Here is a 26,117-nt window from a genome sequence, read left to right on the forward strand (position 1 = left end):
GTTGAGCGGACACTGGCTCTCATGCAAGACAGATTCTTCTATCCGGGTATGAAATCTGTTGTCCAACAATATATCTCACGATGTCGACGATGCACTGTCAGGAAGACTAAGGAATGCAAATCGAGAGCCCCACTGATGCCGATCAAGAGTACGAGAACACTTGAACTGGTTTGCCTTGATTTCCTAAGCGTGGAGTCGTCAAGAGGTGGACTAGAAAACATCTTGGTGATAACTGATCACTTCACCCGACACGCACAGGCCTTCCCCACCAGGGATCAGACGGCATCAACTGTTGCAAAGACACTTTGGAGTAGATACATTGTACATTATGGCATACCAGAACGCATTCACAGCGACCAGGGCAGGTGTTTCGAGGCAGCTGTAATAAAGGAACTTTGCGAAGTCCTTGGCATGGAGAAGAGCAGAACCACTCCATATCATCCCCAGGGGAATGGAATGACTGAGAGGTTCAACGGAACTCTCCTAAACATGCTTGGAACACTAGAACCTTCACAGAAGCCTAACTGGAAAGAATATGTGGAGTCAATGACACATGCCTACAATTCCACAAGGCATTCATGTACCGGTTACTCGCCATTCTTCCTGATGTTTGGGCGTGAGCCTCGCATTCCTCTCGATCTCATGGCTGGAAACGACGATGTTGATGAAGACGAGCCCCAGGAAGTATCGGCCTATGTTGGCGATCTACACAACACGCTACGGGAAGCTTATCACACTGCCGAGAAACAAGCGGACACTGCCCGCAAGAAAATGAAAGGGATCTACGACACTGCAGCGAGAGAAGCACCGTTTTGCAAAGGCGACAGAGTTTTATTAGCCAATAAAGCCATTATTGGTAGGCAGAAACTCGCAGACAGGTGGCTGGCAACTCCATGGACTGTAGAAAGTAGAATGCCACAACAGGACGTTTATGTCATACGTAACGACGAAGGTAATTGCAAAACGGTCCATCGAAATCTACTTACTGCCTGCACGTTCTCAAGTGATGACGAGGAAGAGGAACTTGTGGTCGAGGAAGCGGCGCAGACTCTAGAAAAATGTCGAGGCTCAACAAGAACGAGGAGGAAACCACAACGCTATGGAAGCGAGCACTCCACCTCAGTGTCTAATGCAGGCTAGTATGTTTGTCACATTAATGTAATAACTTTGTTCATCTAATTCATATTGGATATAAGCCTCGCCAACGTAGTATTGTATTAAAAATATTTACAATTTACAAAGGTTATAATTACCGTTAAAACAGGAGACAGACAACAAAGTCCTGACAAACTCCGTGATGGAGAGAGTATGCCTCAGCCACCTGCAAAACATATCCATTTCATCATTACTCACTGTCAAGTAGATGACATGTAAATAATGCAATGTAAACAGAAGGAATTTCATTACACAGCATATGCTAATTAGATCATTGTTAACATAATAATAACAGTATTGTTGACGTCATAATGGCCATTATTTCGTCATATTCCCATCCAGGGTAGCAAGCAGGGGTACGCGCGTGCACCTACAAGGATGCGCGCATCAAGAAAGCGCTACCCCGCGCGTGCCCCAAAAGTGATCCACATAGCGCATTTGAACACCGGCACACCGCACACGAAAATGGCAAAATCCACAAATTTCTTATTCTTTATGTTAGATAAATCTATATTTACAACAATTCAATCCTTCGCATTGACAATGCAACATCAAATAAATCATATCATCAGAGAGGCAAGAAAGATTTGAACAAGATGCACTTACTCAAAGAATGTCAACGAAATTCTTTATCTTAAATTAAATGACACACATTTAGCCTTGTAAATGAATTCATTACGGCTAGAATTCGACAAAGTGTAATCTATCAATATTCAATGACTCTCCTTTACTTCAGCATCCGAGTGCCTAATAAATTTCAATAAAATTACTTCAAATAACTCTGTAAATAATCAATATTTGCATACATTGTCACACAATGAATAAAATGATATTTCTTGTCAAACTTACCGATATTAACTGGTGTTAAATGTGGATAAATTATCCACAAAACAAGCGAGAGTGCGGGGTGTCCGGTAACGTTGGACTCGGATCAGCTCAGTGGATGAAAGCGTTCTTTTGTTATGATTTCTTCTATGACAACAACAAACAATTGCGCATGCGCATTAACAAAAATACACAGAAATAAGCAGTAGTAAAGGGGCACACGTGTTGAAATATTTTGTATCATAACATATATATATATAATAATAAATCCTGAATCTCTATCTAAACCAAAAGTACATTGTATACCATCTCCTTAAAGATGAGTGTTTCCTATTACAATATACCCCCATCATAACATCAGTGACTAAAAAACTCTTAGTTATTGCATTGCCAAGGTTCGTAACCCTTTAAGTGATAAAGGAATTGACTAGCTAGTCACAAGATGTTCATTTGAGACTACAAGGCTTACTTTAAAAGCATGAGTCAGTAACATATTCATGATCATACTCAAAATTCCTTACATTGGTTACTTGCAGGAGGTATACTGTACACGATGTAATTTGCCATGCACATATTGGGGGAACAAAATTCATCTACCTTCTAACTGATATTCAAACAGTCCAAAAGGAATAAAGATAATCACTATAAAACTTGTGAATATACTTTTACAACTCAATTGTATGTGGTATGCACACATGTTGCTCTTCCCCTACTACTACTGTTACTTTTGCTACTAGTAAGAAACTAATTGTATGACTAATTTCAGGCTCTTTACCTGTGAAGATGTGGTAAATGAAGTGAGCGCTGAATAGAAGGCATTAGATGCCAACTTGCAATGCATTTTCAGCTTCGTGATACTCAAACTTTGCATCAAAAGTCTAGCGAGATCCTTCGCCGCCATGTCCGAGCCTGGAGAAGTCTTCAGTTTCTTTCTGCCAAGATCCAGGTCTAGTTCTTTCACCTAAAGTATAAAGGGCAAGTTGCATTAAAGGAGGAACACACTGACTTTTTGTTTTTTGGTAAAAAGATGAGGTCTGCCAGTGATAATGGGAAGTGAAGAGATCGCAAAGAGAGTTTCTGTGACAAAAGAAACAGATGGTGTACAAAATCAAAAATAAATACCAATTCATAGACAGTAGATTTGACAGTGTAATTACTATAAAACGTGGATTTTCGTTCATCTCTAATTATTCCTTTCTCACATGAATGTTGCATACAGTGTATGTTGTACATTGCAAGATTGAGCAATATAATACTATGAAAAAAATACTATGAAAGAGGCAATAGTGTAGGACTGAATTGATGAGTTAAGGCAATCAGAGAAGTCAAGAAAAAACCTCATCCCCTCTGAATCGGAGGCAATGAAACTGAGATAACCACTCAGTGAGAATATGGACAGAATTGAACGGTAAATGAGAATGCATACTTCACCATTTTAAAAGACATGAATGAATTATAAAATATGAGTATTGCTATCATGGAACACCATCAAGGTACCTTCAAGGTACCTCATTGGAGATGTTTTGGCTACGTCACTCTGATGTCCTTATTAAAGGTAACACACTCTGCATCTGATTAAAATATAAAATGTGTCTCCTCTAACGTCCCTCTCACCCTTGCCTCGAAGTGCGAAAATTTGTCTTAAAGTTTATTTTGTGGTCAGTTCGTTCCTATAAATGATGGGTTAAGAAATCTTTTATTTTCAAGACCTTGCTCATCACATCTGAAGAAAAATGGTATAAAAAATCATAATACAATATATGTCATGTATTTATATATTCTGCTGGCCACATAAGGGATATGAAGGGTATCATGAAACAACATATTGAAAGGAAATATGCATTGGCATCATATACTAAGTAGTTCCCTTAGACATTCATTGATTGAGCCACTAATCCATCTTCATTGGTTGAATCCACATACTGTATACGCCAAATATTTCGCGAGGTTTTTATTTTCGCAAATTTCGCGAGTCAGCTGCTATTCGCAAAATTAAAAACACGCAAAAATATTGACTCTGATCCTGATAAGAATGCGACGTACGTGTACACATTTCTCCGTTCAGTACAGGACTCAATGATCGCTAATTTAACTACTCGCAAAATCGGCGGGAAGTCTTGGTTCGCGAAAATTTAGACTCGCGAAATATATGGCTTATACAGTATATTGCTAGAAACTTAATCTTCATAGCATGAATATATACCTGACTAGATGCAGCCAGAGAGTCAGCTTTAGCAAAGAAGACATCAGGCATGTCATAGCACTGTAGCGTGAGGGTCTTGAGACAAGGCAACTGCAGCAAGAATGTGGCAATGTCTTCTGCCGCAGCGGCGGAGCAAGAAAACGAACCAATGTCCATCTCCAAGGTTTGAATCTGAAGAATACAGAGAATTCTTATTTGATAGATTGCCACTCTTCATGGCTGGTCCTGTAAAGTGGCTACTATATTCAAAGCAAGTTTGGGGTTCCACTTTGCACATGAGCAGAAAAGGGTCATTGCACAAACAGGGCATACATTGGCTTTTAAATTCACTGATATTTAAGCATTTGTGATGTAATGATTATTCAAAGGCCCTTTAGACCTTTACACAGCACATTTTGATTTCACACTGTAAGCAGACATGTTGGTTTGGGGCACCCAGAACTGAAAGATGGAGAAGTTGGTCTTCTCTGCCCTTCACTCTGTCCTTACAAAAATGTATCTTCTATGGAGAGAAAATCTAAGATTCACATGACTTATTTTCTGCTTCTAAGCAAAATTGTGCTCAAACAAAATATTTTCAGTATACATTTCAAATTTTAAAGCTGTGCCAAGATTGTTATTCTGAAACTCAACATGATATAAGTTATGTCTTGAACAGTTCCTTTGTACAGCCTCAACTGCAATGGTAAATGAAACCAACATGAATCACAGAGAGTGGGACCTTTAACCGCCGTCATGGCAAATGTAACAAACAGGAACCATAGCAGCTGACACCTGTAGCTATAATACTATAATTGTAAGTGTAAAGAAGAAAAGAACCTTGCATACCGCTCCTTCGGCTCTTTCAGTTCTTCTCAAGATGGAGCAGAAGTCAGCATCCAGATGTGGGCAGTGAATGCTTGCAGTACTGAGAGTTGGACTGGAATATACAACATCCCCAAGGAAACGAGAAGTTGTTCTTCCACAAGAGATGTCCGCCACTGTCAATGACTCCTGATGTGATAAGACAAAGATATCATTATACAATTTAGGTGAAATTCACACTTGAAACACAATTGACTAAAACTTTGGAAGGAAGATACAAAGTGCTACTAAATGTGAACTTGGCATGAAGTCTTATTCATTAATGTGCCTTTTGTAAAGTCGGTGGAAAGGTTAACTTTATTTTTTTCTCTTTTCTTTCTCCCTTATATGAAAATCTTTAAGACCTCTCATAATTTTATTTTGATCTATAAAAAAAACAACAGTAAAAGCTATGAAGTTAGTTTAACCATATTGGGGTAGATGTTACATGATGTCCAATACTACAAAGATAGCAAACAAAGAGTGAAACTGTGAGTTATCTTTGAGTGATTTCCTCGCAATTCTGATGGACTCAAATTCATGTTTGCCTTACCAGAGGACACCACTTGAGCAAGAAGAGCTGACTGATCGCCGAATGTGCGGGTGTCTCACGCTTCACTTCCACCATCTTCACGTTGCTACCAACCACTCTACCAACTTCCTCCACACGGCATTCAAAGGCAACACTGGCACATATGTCAAGTGAGGCATGTTGATCTACTAGTTTCCGAGTGATGTCCAACCCAATGTCCCTCCCAAAGGATGCTGTGAACATCAGAAGAAGATGGAACTCTTCATGGCGAAGTAAAACTCTCATCACCAGCTCCTTGTACTTCTCATGGTTGCTGCCATAAAGGGACGCGAGATACAAGGAAGACAAATATTCTTGAAAGATCCTGTGTGGGAATGTGACAGATGACTTTGAAGGCTTGGAGTCAGCTATAGTAGGTTTGCTAATGCTGGATATCACCTCCTCAACTTCAGTCAAGATTCCAATTTCACAGCACGTGTCCACAGCATCCTTCCACTGTGTCAGCTTGTGTTCTGGGAAAGCAGGTGTGTTGCCAAGCAACCCTTCAAATGCCATCTCACCAACTTGAAGAATCCGCTCGTCCACATCACGTGACAGCTGCCTTGTTTTTTCTTCTGTTAGATCTTCACACATCTTGGAAATGTACTCTTCTTTCAGAAAGCGAATGAGCTCTTCTATGAGCTGAGAATGCGTTTGTAACTTCAGTATATCTGGACACTCCTTATTGCTTACCAGATCCCATAAAATGCACAAAAGGGCAGAGTAAAATGGAAGCGGGGAAGTGATTTCAGCCATGACATCATTCTTCTTCAGGACAATCATCAACTCCTCTGCCAGGCTTTCCTCTCCTCTTGTACGGAAGAAACTCTTGATGAAGGCAGTCTGAGTATCCAAGCCAAACTCTTGAATGTACACTAATCTCATGTTGTCAAGAAGAATATCTAGAGGTAAGATCTTACCTACTTTCCTCGGCCTTGTTGTGGCAATCACTCTGCAGGTAGGGAATCGATTTGAGCGCAGGACGCTTGCGACATTTGTCATGTTCTTCTCCGCAGAGATGCTTCCTTTGTACTCATCTAATCCATCAAGAATAATCATCACTTTGTCTGGATGTTCATGGATAAATCTTTCGATTTGTGCAGCGGTTGACGTGTTGGATTTTGACAGGTACGTCTTGGTCACCTCCCCTATGCTCAGGTTGACATCTAGGTTGCCTAGTGGAATGACGATAACCATGTCAAGCTGTGTGAGCACTTTCCCCTGACACCAATCCCATGCGATCTTTGAGCAGAGTGTCGTCTTGCCAACACCAGCTCCGCCTTCCACCAAGATGCGATGTGAGAGGTTCATGTCGATGAGGTCATCATATGTTATGAGTCGTCTCTCCTTGGCATACTTTTCATGCTTACTTAGGCTCACCTCCAGAAGATCATCAGTTGGCATTACAGCAAATTTCCCCAATTTGACTCCATTTCTAGTGATGCGATAATGATCCCGTAGATCAAAGCTGCACTGTAGGATCTGCTTCTCAGTGAGGGGAGTATCACTAGGGGATGGCCCTATTATAAAAAAGGAGAATATTTCTTTAATCAGATAGTCGTTAACTGCCAAACATTGGCAAAAGGATGTATGTGTCAAAAGTGTTAATATTTACATAATGAGAAATCATATCTGTCTTTTGACCAGTAATCAGTGCAATGAATATTTTGACAGATATGTTGAGCTTGAACAATTTTTTCAATTCAGATCTGGCTACAAAGTAGAACAAGGCAATTTACACATTAAAAAGTAATGAGTAGGTGATTTGCCAATTATTTTCTTTTGCAACAGTAAGACTGGATAGAAAGTAATTCCATCCATCAATAAATCATTCCAAATCTCACTTGGTAGTTCTCATAGGTGGCTGCCGCACTTGTCAATGTAAAGTTTCTACAAGTCTGCCCCTTTTAACCCATTGTGGACGGACTGAGTTTGCTACAACACGCATTTCCCATAGACACCTGCCCGAGTATACTCGCGACTTGTCCTCAACGGGTTAATCACTATCACACTATGATGAAATGAAAACTATTGGGACCTACTTCAGATCTCAGCTCATTACAATTTGAAATGTACACACACTGCTTAATTTCAAGCTTGGTGCTAGAGCTATAAGTATAGTGCTCATAGTACTCACAACTAAACGGTGCTGTGAAATTTCCCAATAGTCTGTCGGCAAAATCGTGGGTATTTGCTTCCCATAGCTTCTCAATGAATGCTGCCCTCACGTTGGTGTCATGCGGTAGATTTTTACTCCAAATACTGAAGATCTCCTGAAGGGGCATGTACGCAAATGCCCCGCTGACACCGTGCTTGACAACGAAACCGTGTACCTCCTCTGGTGTAAAGCCCAACGCCAGTCCAATTCGGGTGAACATTGGTACGTCGAAATAGGTGGCTGTCGTCACCACTTTGTGCAACTCGTTATCATCTATGGTGCTGTAAAATTGATGAAGAAAGATACACAGGCTTTATCAAATACATCATCTCTGTTACTGAGAATTACTGAAATGAAAAGTGGAATGTGCATCCATTCATTAATCATTGGGTATTCCAGTTGTCTTTTTGTTTCTTTCTTTTTGTTTCTTTTTTCACAGTCTAGCATCCATTTTGTGACCTTCAAGATCTACTCAAAGATAATTTCTTTACAGATTAGAGGTCTAGAGTCTAAGAGATTTAACAATAGCCTGATCTCTCACAATAAAAATAATCCATTCAGTTGCCACATACTATACAGTTTTAACCCGTTGAAAACGTACGGACTGATCTTGCTACAACACGCATTTCCCGTGGGCCGTAGACACACGCCCGATCCTTAGGACTTGTCCTCAACAGGTTAATGGGTTTGACACGAATAGTATTCCGCTTCGCACTGTTTACTTTTTTCTTAACACAGATTTCATCCAGAATATCATAACAACATGTCTACCTGTTTGTATATGGCCCTGGATTCGTTTCAATATCTCCTGCCCTCAGAAGACGACTGGTTGTGATGCTGAGAAGATGAGACTCATCCATCATGGTGGAAAATGGAGACTGGTAGGTGAATTCAGGTGTGATTAGAAAAAAAAAAGGCATCATATTTGGCAGATAAACTACTAGTTTGATAATTGTAAATACAACTTTATGCAGACCCTTTTGTGCACAGACATTGGTAGAAATAAAATCACATACCACTACAAGAAGAAACTAATTTTACAAACGTATCAGGAAACCATGGAATACTAGTTTACCAAGAACTATGCACCCAGTGTCTTCAGTTTTGAAGGTGGTTTGGATAAATTCTGGGACAATGAACCCATACAATTTAAGTTCGACACCACGCCACCTGGTCATGACCCAGCTCATCTTATATACATAAACCTGGATCTGAATACAGAGGCTCAGCGTGTATTCAGAATCTTCCATAGGTATCCATAGATAGGTATAGGTAGGTAAATACAATCTTAAAGCAACTATGAATCCTAAAATATTTAAAGTCACAACAGAGGAATGCAGGGAATGCATTAATAGCCAATCTTGATTTAATGAATAATCCGAATTTTCGAGGAACCTTCCTCTTCTTCAGGGATGACAGTGCGAATATTCACAATGATTTTTAAGAGTGAGGTGTTACTACCCTGCTAGCACGCGCAATAAGTGTAACCAAAACAAAAAAATAATAGATAATAACAACAAACGCATGTTGTGCGCATCATTGTGAATATTCGCACTGTCATCCCTGAAGAAGAGGAAGGTTCCTCGAAAATTCGGATTATTCATTAAATCAAGATTGGCTATTAATGCATTCCCTGCATTCCTCTGTTGTGACTTTATTATTGCTATTTCTAGTACTGCCAATACGCGGAACAACTACAATGTTTGGATCCTAAAATATTTGATATAGACTAGTCTAGTCTCCAGCCAAAATTCAAGATTTTGTATGATCTTTTGAGCATTGACAAATCACAAATCCCCAATGAACCAATGTAACCCGTAAATTTTATCTAAAAATTAAGAAACAAGCATGATTATCCCATGAAACTTGTAAATTTCACACATATCTTTATGATAGGGCAAACACAACAACAACAATAACAACAAAAGAATGGTTACCTTGGAATGTTGGTTTAGCTACAGTTGTACACTGCTTTGTATTTCTGCATATCAACCAACTTTGTGCATATAAACGCAGGGCCAGGGGCACTTCATTCATCAATACACTAAACAGCTACTAGTACTGTAGAAACTACGACCAACCGGCCCGTGGCCTCACAGTACCTACGTCCCTGTGTGTACAAGGAACGCCCGCCGCGCCCCGGGAGTTACCGTAATGGCATGCTAACACTAGTAACAGGTTATACCGGTAGATTACTCGATCGTGATCAACTGGTGTATAAACCTGTTAAAAAAACGAAAACACTCACCGGACAAAACGTCTTGTGTGGCAAATTAAATCAGGAACGATGAGACGTCACTCAGAATGTCATACTCAAAAAGTGCAGGTGAAATTTGATTAATTCGTGATCGAAAATCGCATCACGGTACCGTCCAGCCAGGTTGTGTCACTCGTGTGTGTGGGTCCAGTGGTCTCTATGGTACGTACGTGTGTGTAATGTAGTGATTTCTGATATGCCTACGTACGTAGGTACAACGTATTATGCCCAGGTACAGAGTGTATTGCGCAACTTTCGAGCATGCATGCATGCGGTCAGCGGCCGCGTGTCCGCGAACCACAACAAATCAGTCATGAGATTGGGGTGGGGGTGGGGGGGGGGGGGGGGGGAGGGGGTAGGTCCATGCCCCCACCCTCTTCCCCGGTTACCATTGACTTCGACAAAGCGTGTCGCTGCCCCTGAGTTACAATCATTTGCCCCTGAAACCTATCGTAACCCTAATCGTTTTTGTTATTTTTTTTTTTCGACGGGTCTAAGTAAACCCTATTGTAGGGCCAAAAGACATTGGAAACTAAATATCCAATATCTATAATATTTTTTAACTGATTTTCTACGTCCTAGATCCATTAGATATTCATCCCCGGCCCTCAACGTGAAGAATGCATAATGAAAATTTTAGGAGTGTTATTGATGCATAAGCCTATGTATCTATCAAATTCACTGACATTGGATACAAATGAGGTTTCGGGTTGGCCCAAAGAGTAAATGTATAATCAAACCCAAACAGACAAATAAACAATAATGCTGATCTCAAGAACGTACGCACATATAAGATGAATTGCAGTGATATTATTATTATTATTATTATTATTATTATTATTATTATTATTATTATTATTATTATTATTATTATTATTATTATTGATGTGCAGATCCACACAATTTTCATGTTGAAAATTCGATTAAAACAGCATGCAAAAACAACTTTTTAGCATCGAGATGCTCTATAGTAGGCCTATTTATTGTAACAACCTGTCATTGACAATTTTGAAATTATTGAATGGAATTGCTGTTGTCAACAAAAAACAAAGGATGCCCTTTGGCTTTGAATAAAATGCTTCGACATTCGACCAACATCGAAGATACAGGGTCTACTGAGTATTATGAAACATAATCGAATGGAAGAGAAAGGTGATCTGGAATCTAGTTTTATGTATACCTTTATAGGTTCAGATATAAATGAGATTGTTATCATTGTAAAGAAATCTATAATATTTCAACATCTTCCTTAAAAGGGATCGTATAGTTTTGGTTGAGAACTCAGCAATTTCAGGTTTCTAACATTTTTTGGTGAGATAATGAGAAACCTCTTATGAAATATGAAAGAGCATGTAATTCTATGAGGAATTCAACATTTATTTGATGAAAATTGGTTTTGAAATGGCTGAGATGTCCAAAAAAGAGCGATTCTGATAAAGTGTAGGACCTGCACTTTATTACAATCGCTTTGTTTTACTTTGTTTTTGGATGTTTCACTCATTCCAAACCCGATTTTCATCAAATCAACCTTGAATTCCTCTCATGCTCTGTACTACATAATAAGTGTTTTCTGTATCTCACAAAAAGTAAAAAGCCCAATTCTCATCTCCACCAATACTGTACCGTCCCTTTAAATTGAAAGAAGATCATGTTAAAAGATGACCCTAAAAGAACTCCCCTCCCCCCCCCCCCCCCCCCCCCCCACACACACACACACTCCCTTTACCACTGTTTACGGAATTCCTGGATCCGTTGCTGATGGGTATCTATAATTATAGTTTTGCTATATTCATTCTCACCAATCATGATCACCCATCACCTCATCATTAGAGAACTTTCAAAGGGAAAGTACAGTTCTGGTTGAGACCTAATTTCAGGTTTCTAAATTTTTTTGGTGAGATAATGAGAAACCTCTTTTAAAATATGAAAGAGCATGTAATTCTATGGGGAATTCAACATCTATTGATGGAAATTGGCTTTGAAATGGCTGAGATATCCAAAAAAAGAGCAATTCTGATAAAGTGTGGGACCCACATTTTACCATCGCTTTGTTTCACTTTGTTTTTGGATGTTTCAGCCATTTCAAACCCGATCTTCATCATATAAAGTTTGAATTCCTATTAAAATGGTGTGCTCTGTACTATATCAGAAGTGTGGTATCTCGCAAAAAGTTAAAAACCCAATTTTCATCTCCACCAATACTGTACCATCCCTTTAACATGCACGCTCGACGCGGCCGGTAGGTTGAGCGTGCCCGGTCGGTGTGCAAAATAAGTAATTTGCTTCTATAGTATACATGCTCACGTCCGAAAAATTTCCCGTCCTGCATGGGGAAAACGAGAACGGTACTCGATCAAAATTATCCCGTCCCGATGTTGGGCACGATATCAGCGATCTTCCCGCTCCTGCTCCATCGTCACGGAAAAGTGAATAGAAATGGGGACGGGAGTCCGAGTGCGGACTGTCAAATCTGATGATTCCCGCGTCCTCTCGGTCTTTCCGTCGTGTAGCGAACGAAAGTTTCTTCCCATCTCCTTGCTCTGGTCGTCGATGGTTTGACTCCCCTGACTGTCCTGGATATTCTCACTGCCTTTGATGCAGTCTAGGAGATGTGCATGTTTACGTAACTGAAAGACAAGAGTATTAAGGTTCTTTCTTTCAGAGGAGCTGGTGGTCGAAGGGGGTTCCCCCATATGACCACACTTACAAGAATTCTCAATTGCGCATATTGAGAAAAATGCCCAGTAGCAGCACAGAAGGAAGGATGGTCTTCCAATTCCGGAGACTCTTATCTCCTAAAGCCTACACTGCCTGCACTGAACAAGTACGATTAGTATACGGGTCCGTCAAAAAAAAAATAAGGGATTTTATTGATATGAGTATGGTTATCTCAGCACAAAATGTAATATCTACGCCAATTTAGCCATTTTAAGTTTTACTCATATTGGTGTGAAATTTGTTATCTTTTAGATAATAATTACAATTCTACGTGCAAAGAGTGAGCAGCAAAGTAGTAATCATTGGATCATTTCTACATGAATGATTTATGAAACTATAATTTTGCATGATAAGCCTTAAGAAATGATCGACCATCGGGTCAATACAAATAGGCGCAATCGATTGAAAGTCACGGCCAGCGGGCCCTGTTTTACGAAGAGTTAAAATTGATTATATAGTTGCTTTCAACTGTAAGTCAATGGCAGCCTGTGTGGTAAGGAAATTTAAAATCGATTTTATCTTTTATACAGCAGGTATTGCCGGCGCACGCACATTCAGTGGATGAACGTGGAATGTATCGTCAAACGAGATGCGAGCGGATAAACTGTTACTCCTTATATCGATTATATTGATCTGTCTATACTATGTAGTCAATTTGAACACGGGTTTTTGCAGTAAGATACAGTCTGCTGTTCAGAATTGCCGAGATAATTTTTTTTTCACATTTGTTCTGTTTTTACGAACGGGGCAAGATTATGCCAAGGATACAAATCGAGTTGCGACCTTCAAAGAGATGGCATAGTATTTGATTTATTATAGCTTTTAACTTTTTGCAAAATATTTTAAAACCGCTTCATGAAATGTTGAACAGTTTGTTCTAAGAGGAATTCAAACTTTATTTAATGAAAATTGGTTTTGAAGTGGCTGAGATGGTTATTCAAAACCAAAGTAAAACAAAGCAATCCTAATCAAAGGTGCAAGGGTCCCACCTTTAGGATCGCTTTGTTTTTGTTAGCTCAGCCATTTTTAATTTCAAAACCAATTGTAAAAAAAAAAATGAAATCCTCTTAGAGTTACAATATGCAATATCACATTTTATATCATCTCATTATCTTAGAAAAATCATCATCAAAAAACGTTGGACACCTCAAGTCCATCTCAAACAAACCTGTACCATCCCCGGTTTAAATGATAATCAGCACGAAATAAAAAAGCTACATTTGTAAATTTGGAGAGAAATTTCTACTCAATATTTTGTGCAGCAGTGAAGGGAGCAGTGACAACCAAAAAAAAAAAAAAAAAAGACAGAAAGAACTTTTTTATTATTTTAGATGAAGTAAATCTTACAAAACTACCTTTTGGTCCTTTGTTCTTTACATAAAGGTCTAATTTTTATCATTCTTCTTGGCAATTGCTTTGTATCATTTAGATATGGAAACAAATAAATGAAATGAAATGAAATGTTAAAAAGCCTCGTTATAATCATAATTACTGCTAAATCTAAATGTCAACACATTTTAGCTGATCAAAGATCAAATCTTTATTTTTATATTGACATTATCTTGGGATCAACTTTTTGCAACATTTGGCGATGTCATGGTGGCAAGAACAAACAAAATCAAACAAACAAACAGGCAAACAAGATATCCCAAGGATCTACATAGTATTATGGGTTGAAGTAAAAACGTTCTCAAAGATTTGACAACGTCATAATCCTGTGTTGTCTATACAGAATTCTTATATATGAACCTTGTCTGGCAGTTAACAATATTTGTGTGTGTGTGTGTGTGTGTGTGTGTGTGTGTGTGTGTGTGTGTGTGTGATGATATCAATTGAACTACAATGATGATGCTTACATGTATTATTATTATAACAATGTGATGCTATATAAAGGTAATGAAAATAATTAATAATTTCAGTTCAGTTCAAACCAGTTCGATTTTATTTCTGTATGTTTTTCAAGGAAAAATTAATCATAGATGACAACACGTGTATCTGAAAACAGAATAGGAAAAAACAAAACAATATTACATTCGTAGTATCATAATCACAATCTTTAAAGTATAAACTTAATAATGCGATCAAAGGAATCACTGAACGATAAACTTGTTTCCGAAAAAAGAGGAAGAAGATAATGCAGGAGCTTACCGTCTTTATGCATATGCTTGATGGAGATGGCAGCCTCAGAATCTCAAAAAAGAAAATAAGAAACATGGTGATAAAATGGGCATCGGGGGCTCCCCTCTTTTTTATTATTTTTTTAACAAGAAAACGGAGGAAAGTGGTGCACCCCCCCCCCCCCCGTTTAATTAAGTAAAGGCGCCTCCCCATTCTGATAAGGATTTGGCGCTAGTTGTATGGTTGTGTTGAATTTCGTCACTTCTGGCCCGTCATACACCTCTTGAAAACCGATAACGCGACTGGAATACACATCACCACCACCACCACGATCGCCACAAGAACTCTCATTGGTCCTATAGTGGAAACACACAAGCACCCCCCCCCCCCCTCAAAAAAAGAAAAAAAAGACAGAACAGAACAGAAGCTGCAGGGCAGGTAGGTATGTTTTTTATAGTGAGCCAGGGAGGTGTAAGATCTCCCCCGAGTGATCAAGGAGGTACTAGGCTTGCCTAGTACCTCCTTGGAGTGATCAAGCACAATCCCTTGTCGGTTGTAAAGGTGTCTGCGCTAAAAAGACATCACACATCACTAGCAGTACCAGTGGCACTGTCCAGCAGCAGGAATGCCATGATAATCTTCTCACCCGAGTCACCTCCGTGCACTGTCACATACGAGTACACCGCGTACTGAAGCTGTATGGACAGGGGAGGGATAGAGACTTTGTAATAGATCCTGTGTTTGCAAAACTATGGTACGTAGATACTGGACTGTTGTAGAATACTATCATGGAGCACGTCTTCACCCGCCAGATCCTCAGCGCACGCTATGTATCATGATAAATGGTCCTGCACTTAATGCTTTGAGGCATTCAGTATAATACCTTTTTCTTTCTTTGAGTCTTAGGTGGTGGCCGGATTGAAGGTAGCTAGCCTCCACGACCACTTCCAAATAATGTACACTATTAGGAGAATAAGTGTACCGGAGACGTTTTCGGGTTATCCGTCCGTCCTATCACACATTGTCAAGATACAACTTATGAAATGAAATCCGTATTTATAAAAAACAGTATATTTTCTTTACGTGGTTATCTTATGACTAGAGTATTGTTGCCATTGTTAATTACTGATCGTATGTACATTTGCGTAATATACTTATTTAGGGTTCACATAATAAATTTTTAAAAATATACTACTTACAATGTTAAAAATAATCATCGTATTTTGTTTACGTAAATTCTTCAAACACTATATCCAAAGAAACGATAGAGATCGATTATGATCGATCATATACGTATGAGCTTACAATCGTACAGATACTGAGAATGAGTAGCCCGGTTTTTTTCCCCCCACAACATTCGAACAAAATGTTTATTGGGTTCTTCGTTTCCGCCATAAATATCGTAGCAGAATTACTGAGAGAGATGTAGCTTCAGTCTGATACCAAATTACTCTCCACAATTTTCTATTTTCCAAATAAGAGCCGATTAAATTTTCTAAGTTCCAAACGCAGTGTTTCGGAGCCATGTATGAGTACTCGACGTACACTGCGACTGGCCCGTCGCCGCCGTAGAGGACGCTGTACACTCTAAGTAGGCAGAGCCTTGGGCAGTAGGCAGCTGTGCGGCACATGGTTTTCTCTGTTAGCTCTTTGAAATAATTATGATGATGAGAAAGGTATCATGTTGATTGCCTTTGACTGTAAGGTTTGCAAGATTTGTAAGATTTTGTACGTAGGCAAGTAGGCCTAATTACTTTCATAGGCCTACACGCATTGGCCATCATACGAGATGTACACCAACAGGATACTAATAAATAATTAGTAGCACACCATTACTTTCTGAAGTTTATCGCAATATAGGTAAATACCGAAAGAGGTAACGGCACAATAGAATTAATGATTGTACCAAAAAAGCAGTGCATCATAATCAGAAAAATGACACATGAATTTATGCACATGCCGAGCAAACGAAAATTAGAGACATAAATTCATCCCACGCACAAAATATTATACGCACAGAACATCTGCAGTCTCGTAACTAGGATTTTTATGGGAGGGTTCAGAATTGGTAAAAAGTGGACCTTTTTAGTTCAGTTCTTTGCCACTTCAGGGTCTAAGGAACTGACAAGCTGTTAAAACACACACACACACACACACACACACACACACACACACACACACAAACACACACACACACAAAGCTACCCAAGCCACACAAAAAAAAACACTAAAAAAAAAACAAAAAAATCCCAGTTTCTGTTTTTTTCTGTATGTTTGTTGTCATTGTTATTTAATTGTTTTTTGTTTTATTTTGCTTTTTTCTGTTTGTTTTTTGTGGGTGGGCTGGGCTCCTGCTAAACGGGGGGGGGGGGGGGGGGGGGTCCGCAACTCATTGTTTTTATTAATTTCTTTTATATTATGTCATTGATATTATAATTATTTTTTTATGTTGCTACCAAACCGGGGGAGGAGAGGGGGGGGGGGGATGGAGGGTTCCAGCTGAACCCCCCCCCCTCCACTAGTTATGGCCATGATCTGCGCCCAAGGCACATGCAACTCAGAGCTGAAACTGAATAACCAAACAAGACTGATACAAAATGGCGTTTCATGTGTATAGGGCTCACGCCTGTAAATATAATGGAATGTCCCTGACCGCTTCACAAAATCGTACCAAAGATAATCAAATAAATGAAGAAAAAAATTAATCAAAAATCAGAATGCAGTTTGGCACAAAAAACAAAAACAAAACAAAACTGAACTGCATTTGGGTTGGCAGATGAAAGCTTTTCTCATGGAATTTGAAGGGACTATTATATGTGATTTAGTGCATGTACAAAAATTATATGATTATCTCAGTAAAATGCACTCGAAGTCTAGCTTTGCGAACCCTTAGACACAGTTAATAGCTGAAGAACCCCCTTGAAAATACTAAATGGATGAAAGGGTATATTTAACTTTTTCTGGTTAGTGAAGCTGAAACACCTCATTTCTCCCAGCTTTTTTTACATATTTTTTTTTTAATTGTGAATCTTAATACACGTCTTTATGCGGAAATATTTACCCTTGTGAGCCTCATTATATCGAGTACAGTCACAGAAAGTTCTGTGAGTAAAGTGAACGATTATTTTTTTTTTGCATTATGATCGATTCATAATCGCTTTTACAGTAACCCGAATATGTACTGTGTGCTGCCCTCTTTTGTTCAATGACTGCACAATCTCCACCAAAGAATTGTAATATGGCAATAATAATAATTAGCGTCCGTAATCAGCAGTCTACTGCCCATACTGCAGCCACCCTATTTTCTCCCCTCTCTCTCCCTACCCCCCCTCCATCTATTCCTGTGTGCTCTTATGCCTAGAAATATGTGGAACTGTAGGCCAAAGAGGTTCCAGTTTAGTAGGTAGTGATTTTTTTTTCTTTTAACTGAACTCATTTTGGTTAAATTTTGACGGTTCGACGGACACCAAAACATCTTTGACTGCGGACTATGTTTGCTTGGTGACAAAAATCTATAAGAAGAGAAATAAACGGGATGATAATACCGCGTCTCTGTCATACATGTACACAATATAATACAATCCCTCATGTAGTAACACTCTCTGCCTCACAATCGCCCACGACGTACATTGCACTTTCAGAAAATCACAATACATGGTCTCCATCGTGAACGATACTATAAAACGTTTGTTTTAAAGGGATATTTTTGGTTGAGACCTAACTTCAGATTTCTAAAATTCTTTGGTGAGATAACGAGAAACCTCCTTTGAGAAAGAGCATGTGATTCCAAAAGGAATTCACCGTAAAACAATTATTTGATGAAAATTGGTTTGGAAATGGCTGAGATAATATCCGAAACAGAGTGACCCTAAAAAAGATGGGACCCATGCACCTTCTATTACGGTTGCCTTGTTTTACTTTGTTTTTGAATGTCTCAACCATTCCAAAACTGATTTTCATCTACCTATCTTTAATGTTGAATTCCTTAGAATGGCATGCTCTGTGCTATTTTATGAGTGATTTTTTGGTATCTTGCAAAAAGTTAAAAACCCAATTCTCATCCATCACCACTACTTGTCGTTCCTTTAAGTGAGTATGATTTTTTTTTTTCAAAATGAATGTAGAATTGACGCAGCCAAACGGCACTATATTATAGTGTCGTTTTATTCTCGTTACTACAAGGCCGTGAAATTCTCGTTGTCTTTGCGTCTGCTGCGACTGTTATTGTTATTAGTATAATCATTATTGATATTACTTGTATGATAAAATGACGATGGTGATGATGATGAATGATGATGACGATGATGATGATGATGATAATAATAATAATAATAATAATTATTATTATTATTATTATTATTATTATTATCATTATTATTATTATTATCATCATCATCATCATTATCATTATCATCTTCGTCGTTATCACCATTGTTATATTAAGCAACTGTTGCCCCAGCCAGTAGGCGTACTGAGGCGTACTTTATTTGTTTATTCTCTTAATTTATCTGTTCAAGTCTACTTCATCATGGTGTGGTGGTTGCCTTTAAAAATGATTATTAACAGTGACCGCATTTACGCCTATATAATATAATATAATATAATATAATATAATATAATATGATATAATATAATATAATATAATATAATATGATATAATGTAATATAATATAATGTAATATAATATAATATAATATAATATAATATAATATAATATGAATAATAATATACACTGTAATATAATATAATATTATATATAATGTCGGTTTGTACAAGCGTGTCCGTGTGCACCACATCATACCCAGGCTTGAATAATTCTGTCTAGATAATTATATTTTTTATAGTATAGTCGTCTATTAGATATTAAAGGTCATGTTTGGGCGACTTTATAGACTGATCACAATATTTCGACGTATCGCAATACGATGTACGGTGACATTAATTCATTCTATGCGCATGTGACATGATAATCTGTAGCATGCAGCCCCCTTATTCAGCAGTTACTGCGCAGAAACCTAAAAAAAAAATCATAATTATCTTTGAACGGATTGTCCGATTTTCCTCAAACTTTCACTGATGTGTCCTATTAACCCATTCCATGCGGGAACCTGGTGGCCTGTGTATTAAGTCTATTGAGATTTCAGAAATTAGTATGGAATGGGGTTATAAGTATTGTTGCCTTCATTCAGGAAGGTTACACGTCTCATCTCCCTGAGCCATTCAATGCACATGCATATACGAAGGTGAACTTGTCCTTTATAAGTGTCTTTAAGCATGGTTGTTCTACACTATGAGTATGTATAATATAGCTATGATATGGCCCGCTGTACGCTCTCAGCCATTTGGGCCTTTTAGGGCAATCAATGACTTGCAAATTATCGATATCAATCCCGATACAAAGGTCACCGCGTTGGCACAAAAAAATGGAGTGGAAAGAAACACCCTCAAAATTCCCCAATATGGAATCAATCCTCACGTAAGGAGTGAATGAGTATAGGTTTAGAATGATGTTATGGCTGGTCCGTTACCTTTGTTTCCACTTCAACTAAGTAATACTAAAAAAATATAAAACCAAACAGGTGAGTGATTATGGGAGGGAACACAGTTGCAGAGGACACTGAAGTCGAATATGATTAATCAAAAACCAAACATGCCAATGAGATCAACAAGATGGCGTGTACTCTTCGGGTCAACTTAGCTGAGGCAAATGAAGTGGTAGCAGTCGTGTAAACATATTACGACTGACCTGGTTACTATTTCATTGTTCTGACTAATCTTAACGCAGCACTCAGCAGCACTCAGTCATACAGGGTTACCTTATAAGTCCACGTCGAGCCTCCCTCAATAAACATAATTATGGCCCTCTTCTCTGGGGCAAAGGTCATCAACATTTATGAATATGCATGAGGGTGCGAAGAAGTAATCATCGTAGACAGGTAGGGCTATCTGGAGCAAGATAATTGAAATGCATTGATATGATAACACTCGTGTGATTCAGAACTCTCAAGATAAGCAAATACGAGTGATTAGCCCATATTTGGACATGAGTACATGCACTTGAAATTTAGAAGTTGGATGCTGAAGGGTATAAAAGAAAGGCACAGCTAAGAGCTTTCCAACCACTTGCAAACGCTCATTCGACCAAATAGTCTCCGTATGATACTCAGCTGAGTGCAAGCGCAACAGGTACCTTTCTGGTCCATCAAAACTTGACATCGAAGAAATTGTTTTTGTGAAGGCGCCTTTTGAGAGCTTCAGTGAGACTTTATTTCAAGTCCAATCAAGGCGGATCATCCATCACCAACGAGTGAGAATAAATATAAGTAAGTTTAACTCCCTTCTATTTCACATTCTTGCTTGAGGCATACAGAATTATCTAAGGTATAAGTGGCGTAATTGTGTCGTAAAACTGATAGGAGGTCCCGTTATTGTTAGTAAAGTTCTACAAAGTGTTAGATGTCAAAAAGGTATATCCACCGGAAACTTCCAGTTTTAGTAAAAACAGACGCGACAAATTACCACATTATGGGGGAGGGGTAAGCATTATGGTTGCTCTATCTGTACTGCATGAATAGGCCCACTATAATAATACGAAAGGGATCTTTATATTACGTAATTATATAAATATTACCATGGTTGCATTGAATGTTTGGTGATCGTCAGTATTTTATATACCTATGTGTGTACACATAATGTGCATGTAATATTAGTGCAAGTACAACGATAATGCAGAAGCCAATAATTCAAATCAAATCAAATTAAGTCAAGGATGATAAATACAAGCAGTTTAGCTGAACAAACTGCAAATGCAAATGTATAAAAAAAAATGCACACATTATACAAAATTATACATCAGACAAAGACTTGAATGGTTATGGAATATATTGAATAACTGATTTCATTGTGCCAGTTGGATTAAAAGACCATGATGAATGAGGTCACGTATAAGGATAAATTATCATTAAAGGTAGGGGATACCTTTTACAGATCTCCCAAAATGCAGCAAAACATTAAATATGAACCTCAGGGGACTTGTTTAGGCCACTGCTGAGAAATTTGGAAGTCAACAGTTATCTACAATTTGAATAATGCTCAAAACTCAACTACTCAGTAGTTCTGTGTGTCAGCCACACTTAAGCCTTTTTGTTGCAGTCTTCTGTATTTTTTATCTATAAACACAAATCTAAAAGTATAAGAGCTGATGTAATAACATATAGAGTGTGTGGCAAGAATGTATATATAAATGTTTGTAAGTTTTGATGAACTTTCTTCACAAAATATATACATGATGGACACACATGCAGTGCATGGGTCTGCAAAGCTAGCCTAGTAATGTACTGGAATTTACGGTGAGCCCCGAAAAAAATTCAATTCAAAATCTAACGGTCAATAAAAATGTACTAAATGTTACCTTCCACTTTCAATACTTTATGGGAGTTTCTAAAATGATACTCTCTTCAACATACCACTGTATTTACACAACTCTTCATTTAAGGCATGCAAATGGGATTCCCTACCTTTAAAAGAAATGAATGATTTACCACGTAAAAAAGTAATGATTTAGCGACTACGATGGTGTGACTTTGTGACGTCTAAGGTGTGACAGTTTTGTGTAGGCCATACTCACACAGCGAGCAATAAGGAGACATTACATGCGGAATACTTTATTTTATTTCGTTATCATTATGGTTAGATTCTCCTTGAAAGAGCTGACATTAAAACCCGCGAAGATGTCTGAGTATGGCGATGATGATATCAGTCCCCTGGTCATGGACAACGGATCCGGGATGTGTAAAGCTGGCTTCGCAGGGGACGATGCGCCACGAGCTGTCTTCCCTTCTATCGTCGGCAGACCGAGGCATCAGGTATGCAGACCCAAATCTGCTGGGCTTGTTTAATTCGCAAAGCATATGAGGTGTGATATCGAAAATAAATTGACTCGTTTATAGTTTATTTTTTTATCGTTGTTGCCATCTGTGCAAAACAGCCACTGTTCTGCTGTAACAAGGTCGAGTGAAGTTTATAGGGCTCTGCAAATGACGCTCAAAAGCGTTTTTACGAATTTATAGGGCACATGGCTTCTGTCGGGCACTTTCAACAGCCACGAGATTGTTATGATTGCATGCACAAGCACCTACTGATTTTGTTAGCAATGTGACAATCTGATTGTAGTCTTAGGACAAAAACACTTCAAAGATTGAAACATTTTATAATGATTATCAATAAACGTTCTGGCAAAAACTATATACACTCAAATGCTATATATACGTGAACAGTGGTGAATGCAATCAATTTACTATATCTTATCCAAAAGTAAATAAGATACTTAGGACCTACGATCATAGAAAAGATATCCATGCATATACTGCAAAGGTCTTATGATAATTCAGTGTCAATAGTGTGAATGTTCACCATGTCAAATTTATACAATGTATTATCTGTATCATAGTTTTCATAGTTGTGTCTGACTAGATTTGCTCAGACTCTATAAAATGGCCGCCACATACTCTGGACAAAAGCCCCACTTGGATGTCTGAGTGACCTTTCTTTACAGATTTACAAATACCTGGCAAAAATGCAATTATGTTTCATCCACGATTATCTAAACGTTCTATAGGTTAACGTTCAGTTTTGATTTGCTTCCCTTTCTTTAAAGGCCATATCATTATGAATAATCGCGCTTATTTTAGAGAAATCAGAGAATATGGGACCTCGTGCAAGGTTTTACTCTAGTATGATCTGTGGATATCCAATGCGTCTACCATCCTATGACAATGCTGCTTGACGCTGAAAATAGTCTGGTTCACAATGCGCGCCATTTTTCTTTTCTTTCGAATGGTAATGATGATTTCATAAACATTTTTTCATCAAAGAAAGCACTAATGATTATGATAGTGAATATGAATATCGTCAACAATGTTGACGATATAGCCATGTAAATCGAACAAAGTATTTCTACCAAAAAAAAAGTCATTAAAGTGACAATGTCCCGCACAAGAGAAAGATTCAAAAGAAAATACAAATAATGAGGGGAATGAAGGAAGATAAGGGTAAGGGAACAGGAAAATGAAATTTAATTGGGTTTTCTTCATGATAATGGTAAATGCAATATCGCCTTAATTCACACGATGTTATAGGCCTAACGCTTGGAGAAAATAAGATAACTAAAATTCTTTGTTGTGATGTGTTTTCTTATCAAAGATAATGATGGCGGGTATGGGGTCTAAAGACAGCTACGTTGGAGACGAAGCCCAGAGCAAGAGGGGTGTTCTCAGCCTCAAATACCCGATCGAACACGGCATCGTCACCAACTGGGACGACATGGAGAAGATCTGGCATCACACGTTCTACAACGAGCTCCGCGTCGCCCCCGAAGAACACCCTATACTCCTAACCGAAGCTCCGTTGAATCCGAGGGCGAACAGGGAGAAGATGACGCAAATCATGTTCGAGACGTTCAACACCCCCGCCATGTACGTTGCCATCCAGGCCGTCATGTCCCTCTACGCCTCGGGGAGGACAACAGGGATCGTCTTCGATGCTGGTGATGGCGTCTCGCACACCATCCCCATCTACGAAGGGTACTCGCTGCCCCACGCCATCACTCGGCTGAACCTGGCGGGTCGGGATCTCACCGATTACCTCATCACCATTCTCACAGAGCGGGGCCACTCGTTCACCACTTCGGGTAAGGACGCCTTGTACTAGCATAATGATGTCATTGTTGTCACAATCAACCTTTTTTTTTTCAACCACTGATTTCAATCTTCATCTCAGATCCTTCCTCTGGAATGAATACATTCTTTTTACAACTTTTGCTATGCGATTGAAATATTAATCGTCTGTATCTACACAAATTTCAACAGATTATCTTATGCAACAGCAATATGAATGTTTGCCAACATTCATTACATCCAGGGCTTAAAGTTGTAAACTTCCTAGGAGCAACGATAAAATACTCGGATAAAGTCTAAACATTTTTTTTTTTTATCTTGAACGATAAAGCGAGTGCGTCTCTCTGTCGTAAATTAAAATCGCAACCTCGTTAATGCCTCTTTAATATCAATTTTGTCTCGAATGCTACAGCCGAGAGAGAAATCGTTCGCGATATCAAGGAGAAGCTTTGCTACGTCGCGCTCGACTTCGACCAGGAGATAGAGGCCGCTGCGAAGTCATCGTCCCTGGAGAAGAACTATGAGCTCCCAGATGGCCAAATCGTCACCATCGCCAACGAACGCTTCCGAGCTCCCGAGACTTTCTTCAAGCCATCGTTTATCGGCCAAGAAATCGAGGGAATCCACGAGGCCGTGTACAACAGCGTCATGAAGTGCGACGTTGACATCAGGAAGGACTTGTACGCCAACATCGTCCTCTCCGGCGGCTCCACCATGTTCCCCGGCATCGCCGACAGGATGCAGAAGGAGATCACCGCCCTGGCTCCGCCGTCCATGAAGATCAAGATCATCGCTCCTCCCGAGAGGAAGTATTCTGTTTGGATCGGAGGCTCCATTGTTGCGTCTTTATCTACCTTCCAACAGATGTGGATCAGCAAACAGGAGTACGACGAGTCGGGACCAGGCATCGTTCACAGGAAATGCTTCTGAGCTCGGTGATTCTTTTGAGAACTGTGTAACTGAAATACTGTCAAATCATAAGTACCTTGTAAATGCCTTTCGAAGAATTCCATGTCTGTCGTAAAGAAACGTATTATTGTAAGACAGTGCGTGCAGGGAACAGACTTGGAACTGACCGCACGCAGACATGTCTACTATTTTGTGCTAGCTCCTACAACTGTGTTTTCGAGTTTAATACATGCAGAATGTATTATTCTCACTGTTTATCTCGTCAAAAACAAAATCTATTAGTTGCGCATTGTCCTTATGATATTACACGCATTGCTATCATTATTGTTGTTTTCGACGTGATGACCAGCATTTCGTTTCTTTACGTTTTTATTCATTGAAGAGCTTAATATTCCTTTGAGCCTAATTTTCACTTGAAAAAAAATATTCTTCGTGTAGATAATTCATCTGAAGTCACAAGCGGAGTGAACTGAGTTATGTTTGCGACAATCGAATAATGATAGGAATTAACGATGGAAATGATGCTGGCAAAATACCCATTTTTGTTAACTATAGATTATAAGACCGTCGTAATATTTATAGGAGAAAGTTCGTGCAACATTTTCATGTAAAAAACTACATGACTCCAATGGTTATCATGTAATTACACTCATCATTATCATTACACTCGCCCTTTTATCAGAGGT

General features: G+C 38.8%; 2 protein-coding genes across 2 annotated transcripts; one reads left to right on the top strand and one right to left on the bottom strand.

Annotated features, from left to right (window-relative positions):
- Positions 1 to 1,313: 1,313 nt before the first annotated feature.
- Positions 1,314 to 8,634, bottom strand: LOC139720459 (NLR family CARD domain-containing protein 4-like). Its single transcript, XM_071631817.1, has 7 exons — positions 8,527 to 8,634; positions 7,735 to 8,036; positions 5,580 to 7,117; positions 5,012 to 5,176; positions 4,184 to 4,354; positions 2,845 to 2,941; positions 1,314 to 1,321 (listed from the first exon to the last, which is right to left on the bottom strand). Exons 1-7 carry the CDS (start codon positions 8,616 to 8,618, stop codon positions 1,314 to 1,316), a joined length of 2,373 nt encoding a protein of 790 aa, XP_071487918.1. The 5' UTR covers positions 8,619 to 8,634.
- A 13,910-nt stretch (positions 8,635 to 22,544) lies between these two features.
- Positions 22,545 to 25,701, top strand: LOC139720393 (actin CyI, cytoplasmic-like). Its single transcript, XM_071631756.1, has 3 exons — positions 22,545 to 22,713; positions 24,050 to 24,536; positions 24,935 to 25,701. Exons 1-3 carry the CDS (start codon positions 22,579 to 22,581, stop codon positions 25,450 to 25,452), a joined length of 1,140 nt encoding a protein of 379 aa, XP_071487857.1. The 5' UTR covers positions 22,545 to 22,578; the 3' UTR covers positions 25,453 to 25,701.
- Positions 25,702 to 26,117: the final 416 nt, after the last annotated feature.

The sequence above is a fragment of the Diadema antillarum genome, unplaced genomic scaffold (genome assembly GCF_040938485.1).
Source record: "Diadema antillarum isolate AM-2024a unplaced genomic scaffold, OU_Dant_1.0 scf00000128, whole genome shotgun sequence".
NCBI lineage: Eukaryota > Metazoa > Echinodermata > Echinoidea > Diadematoida > Diadematidae > Diadema > Diadema antillarum.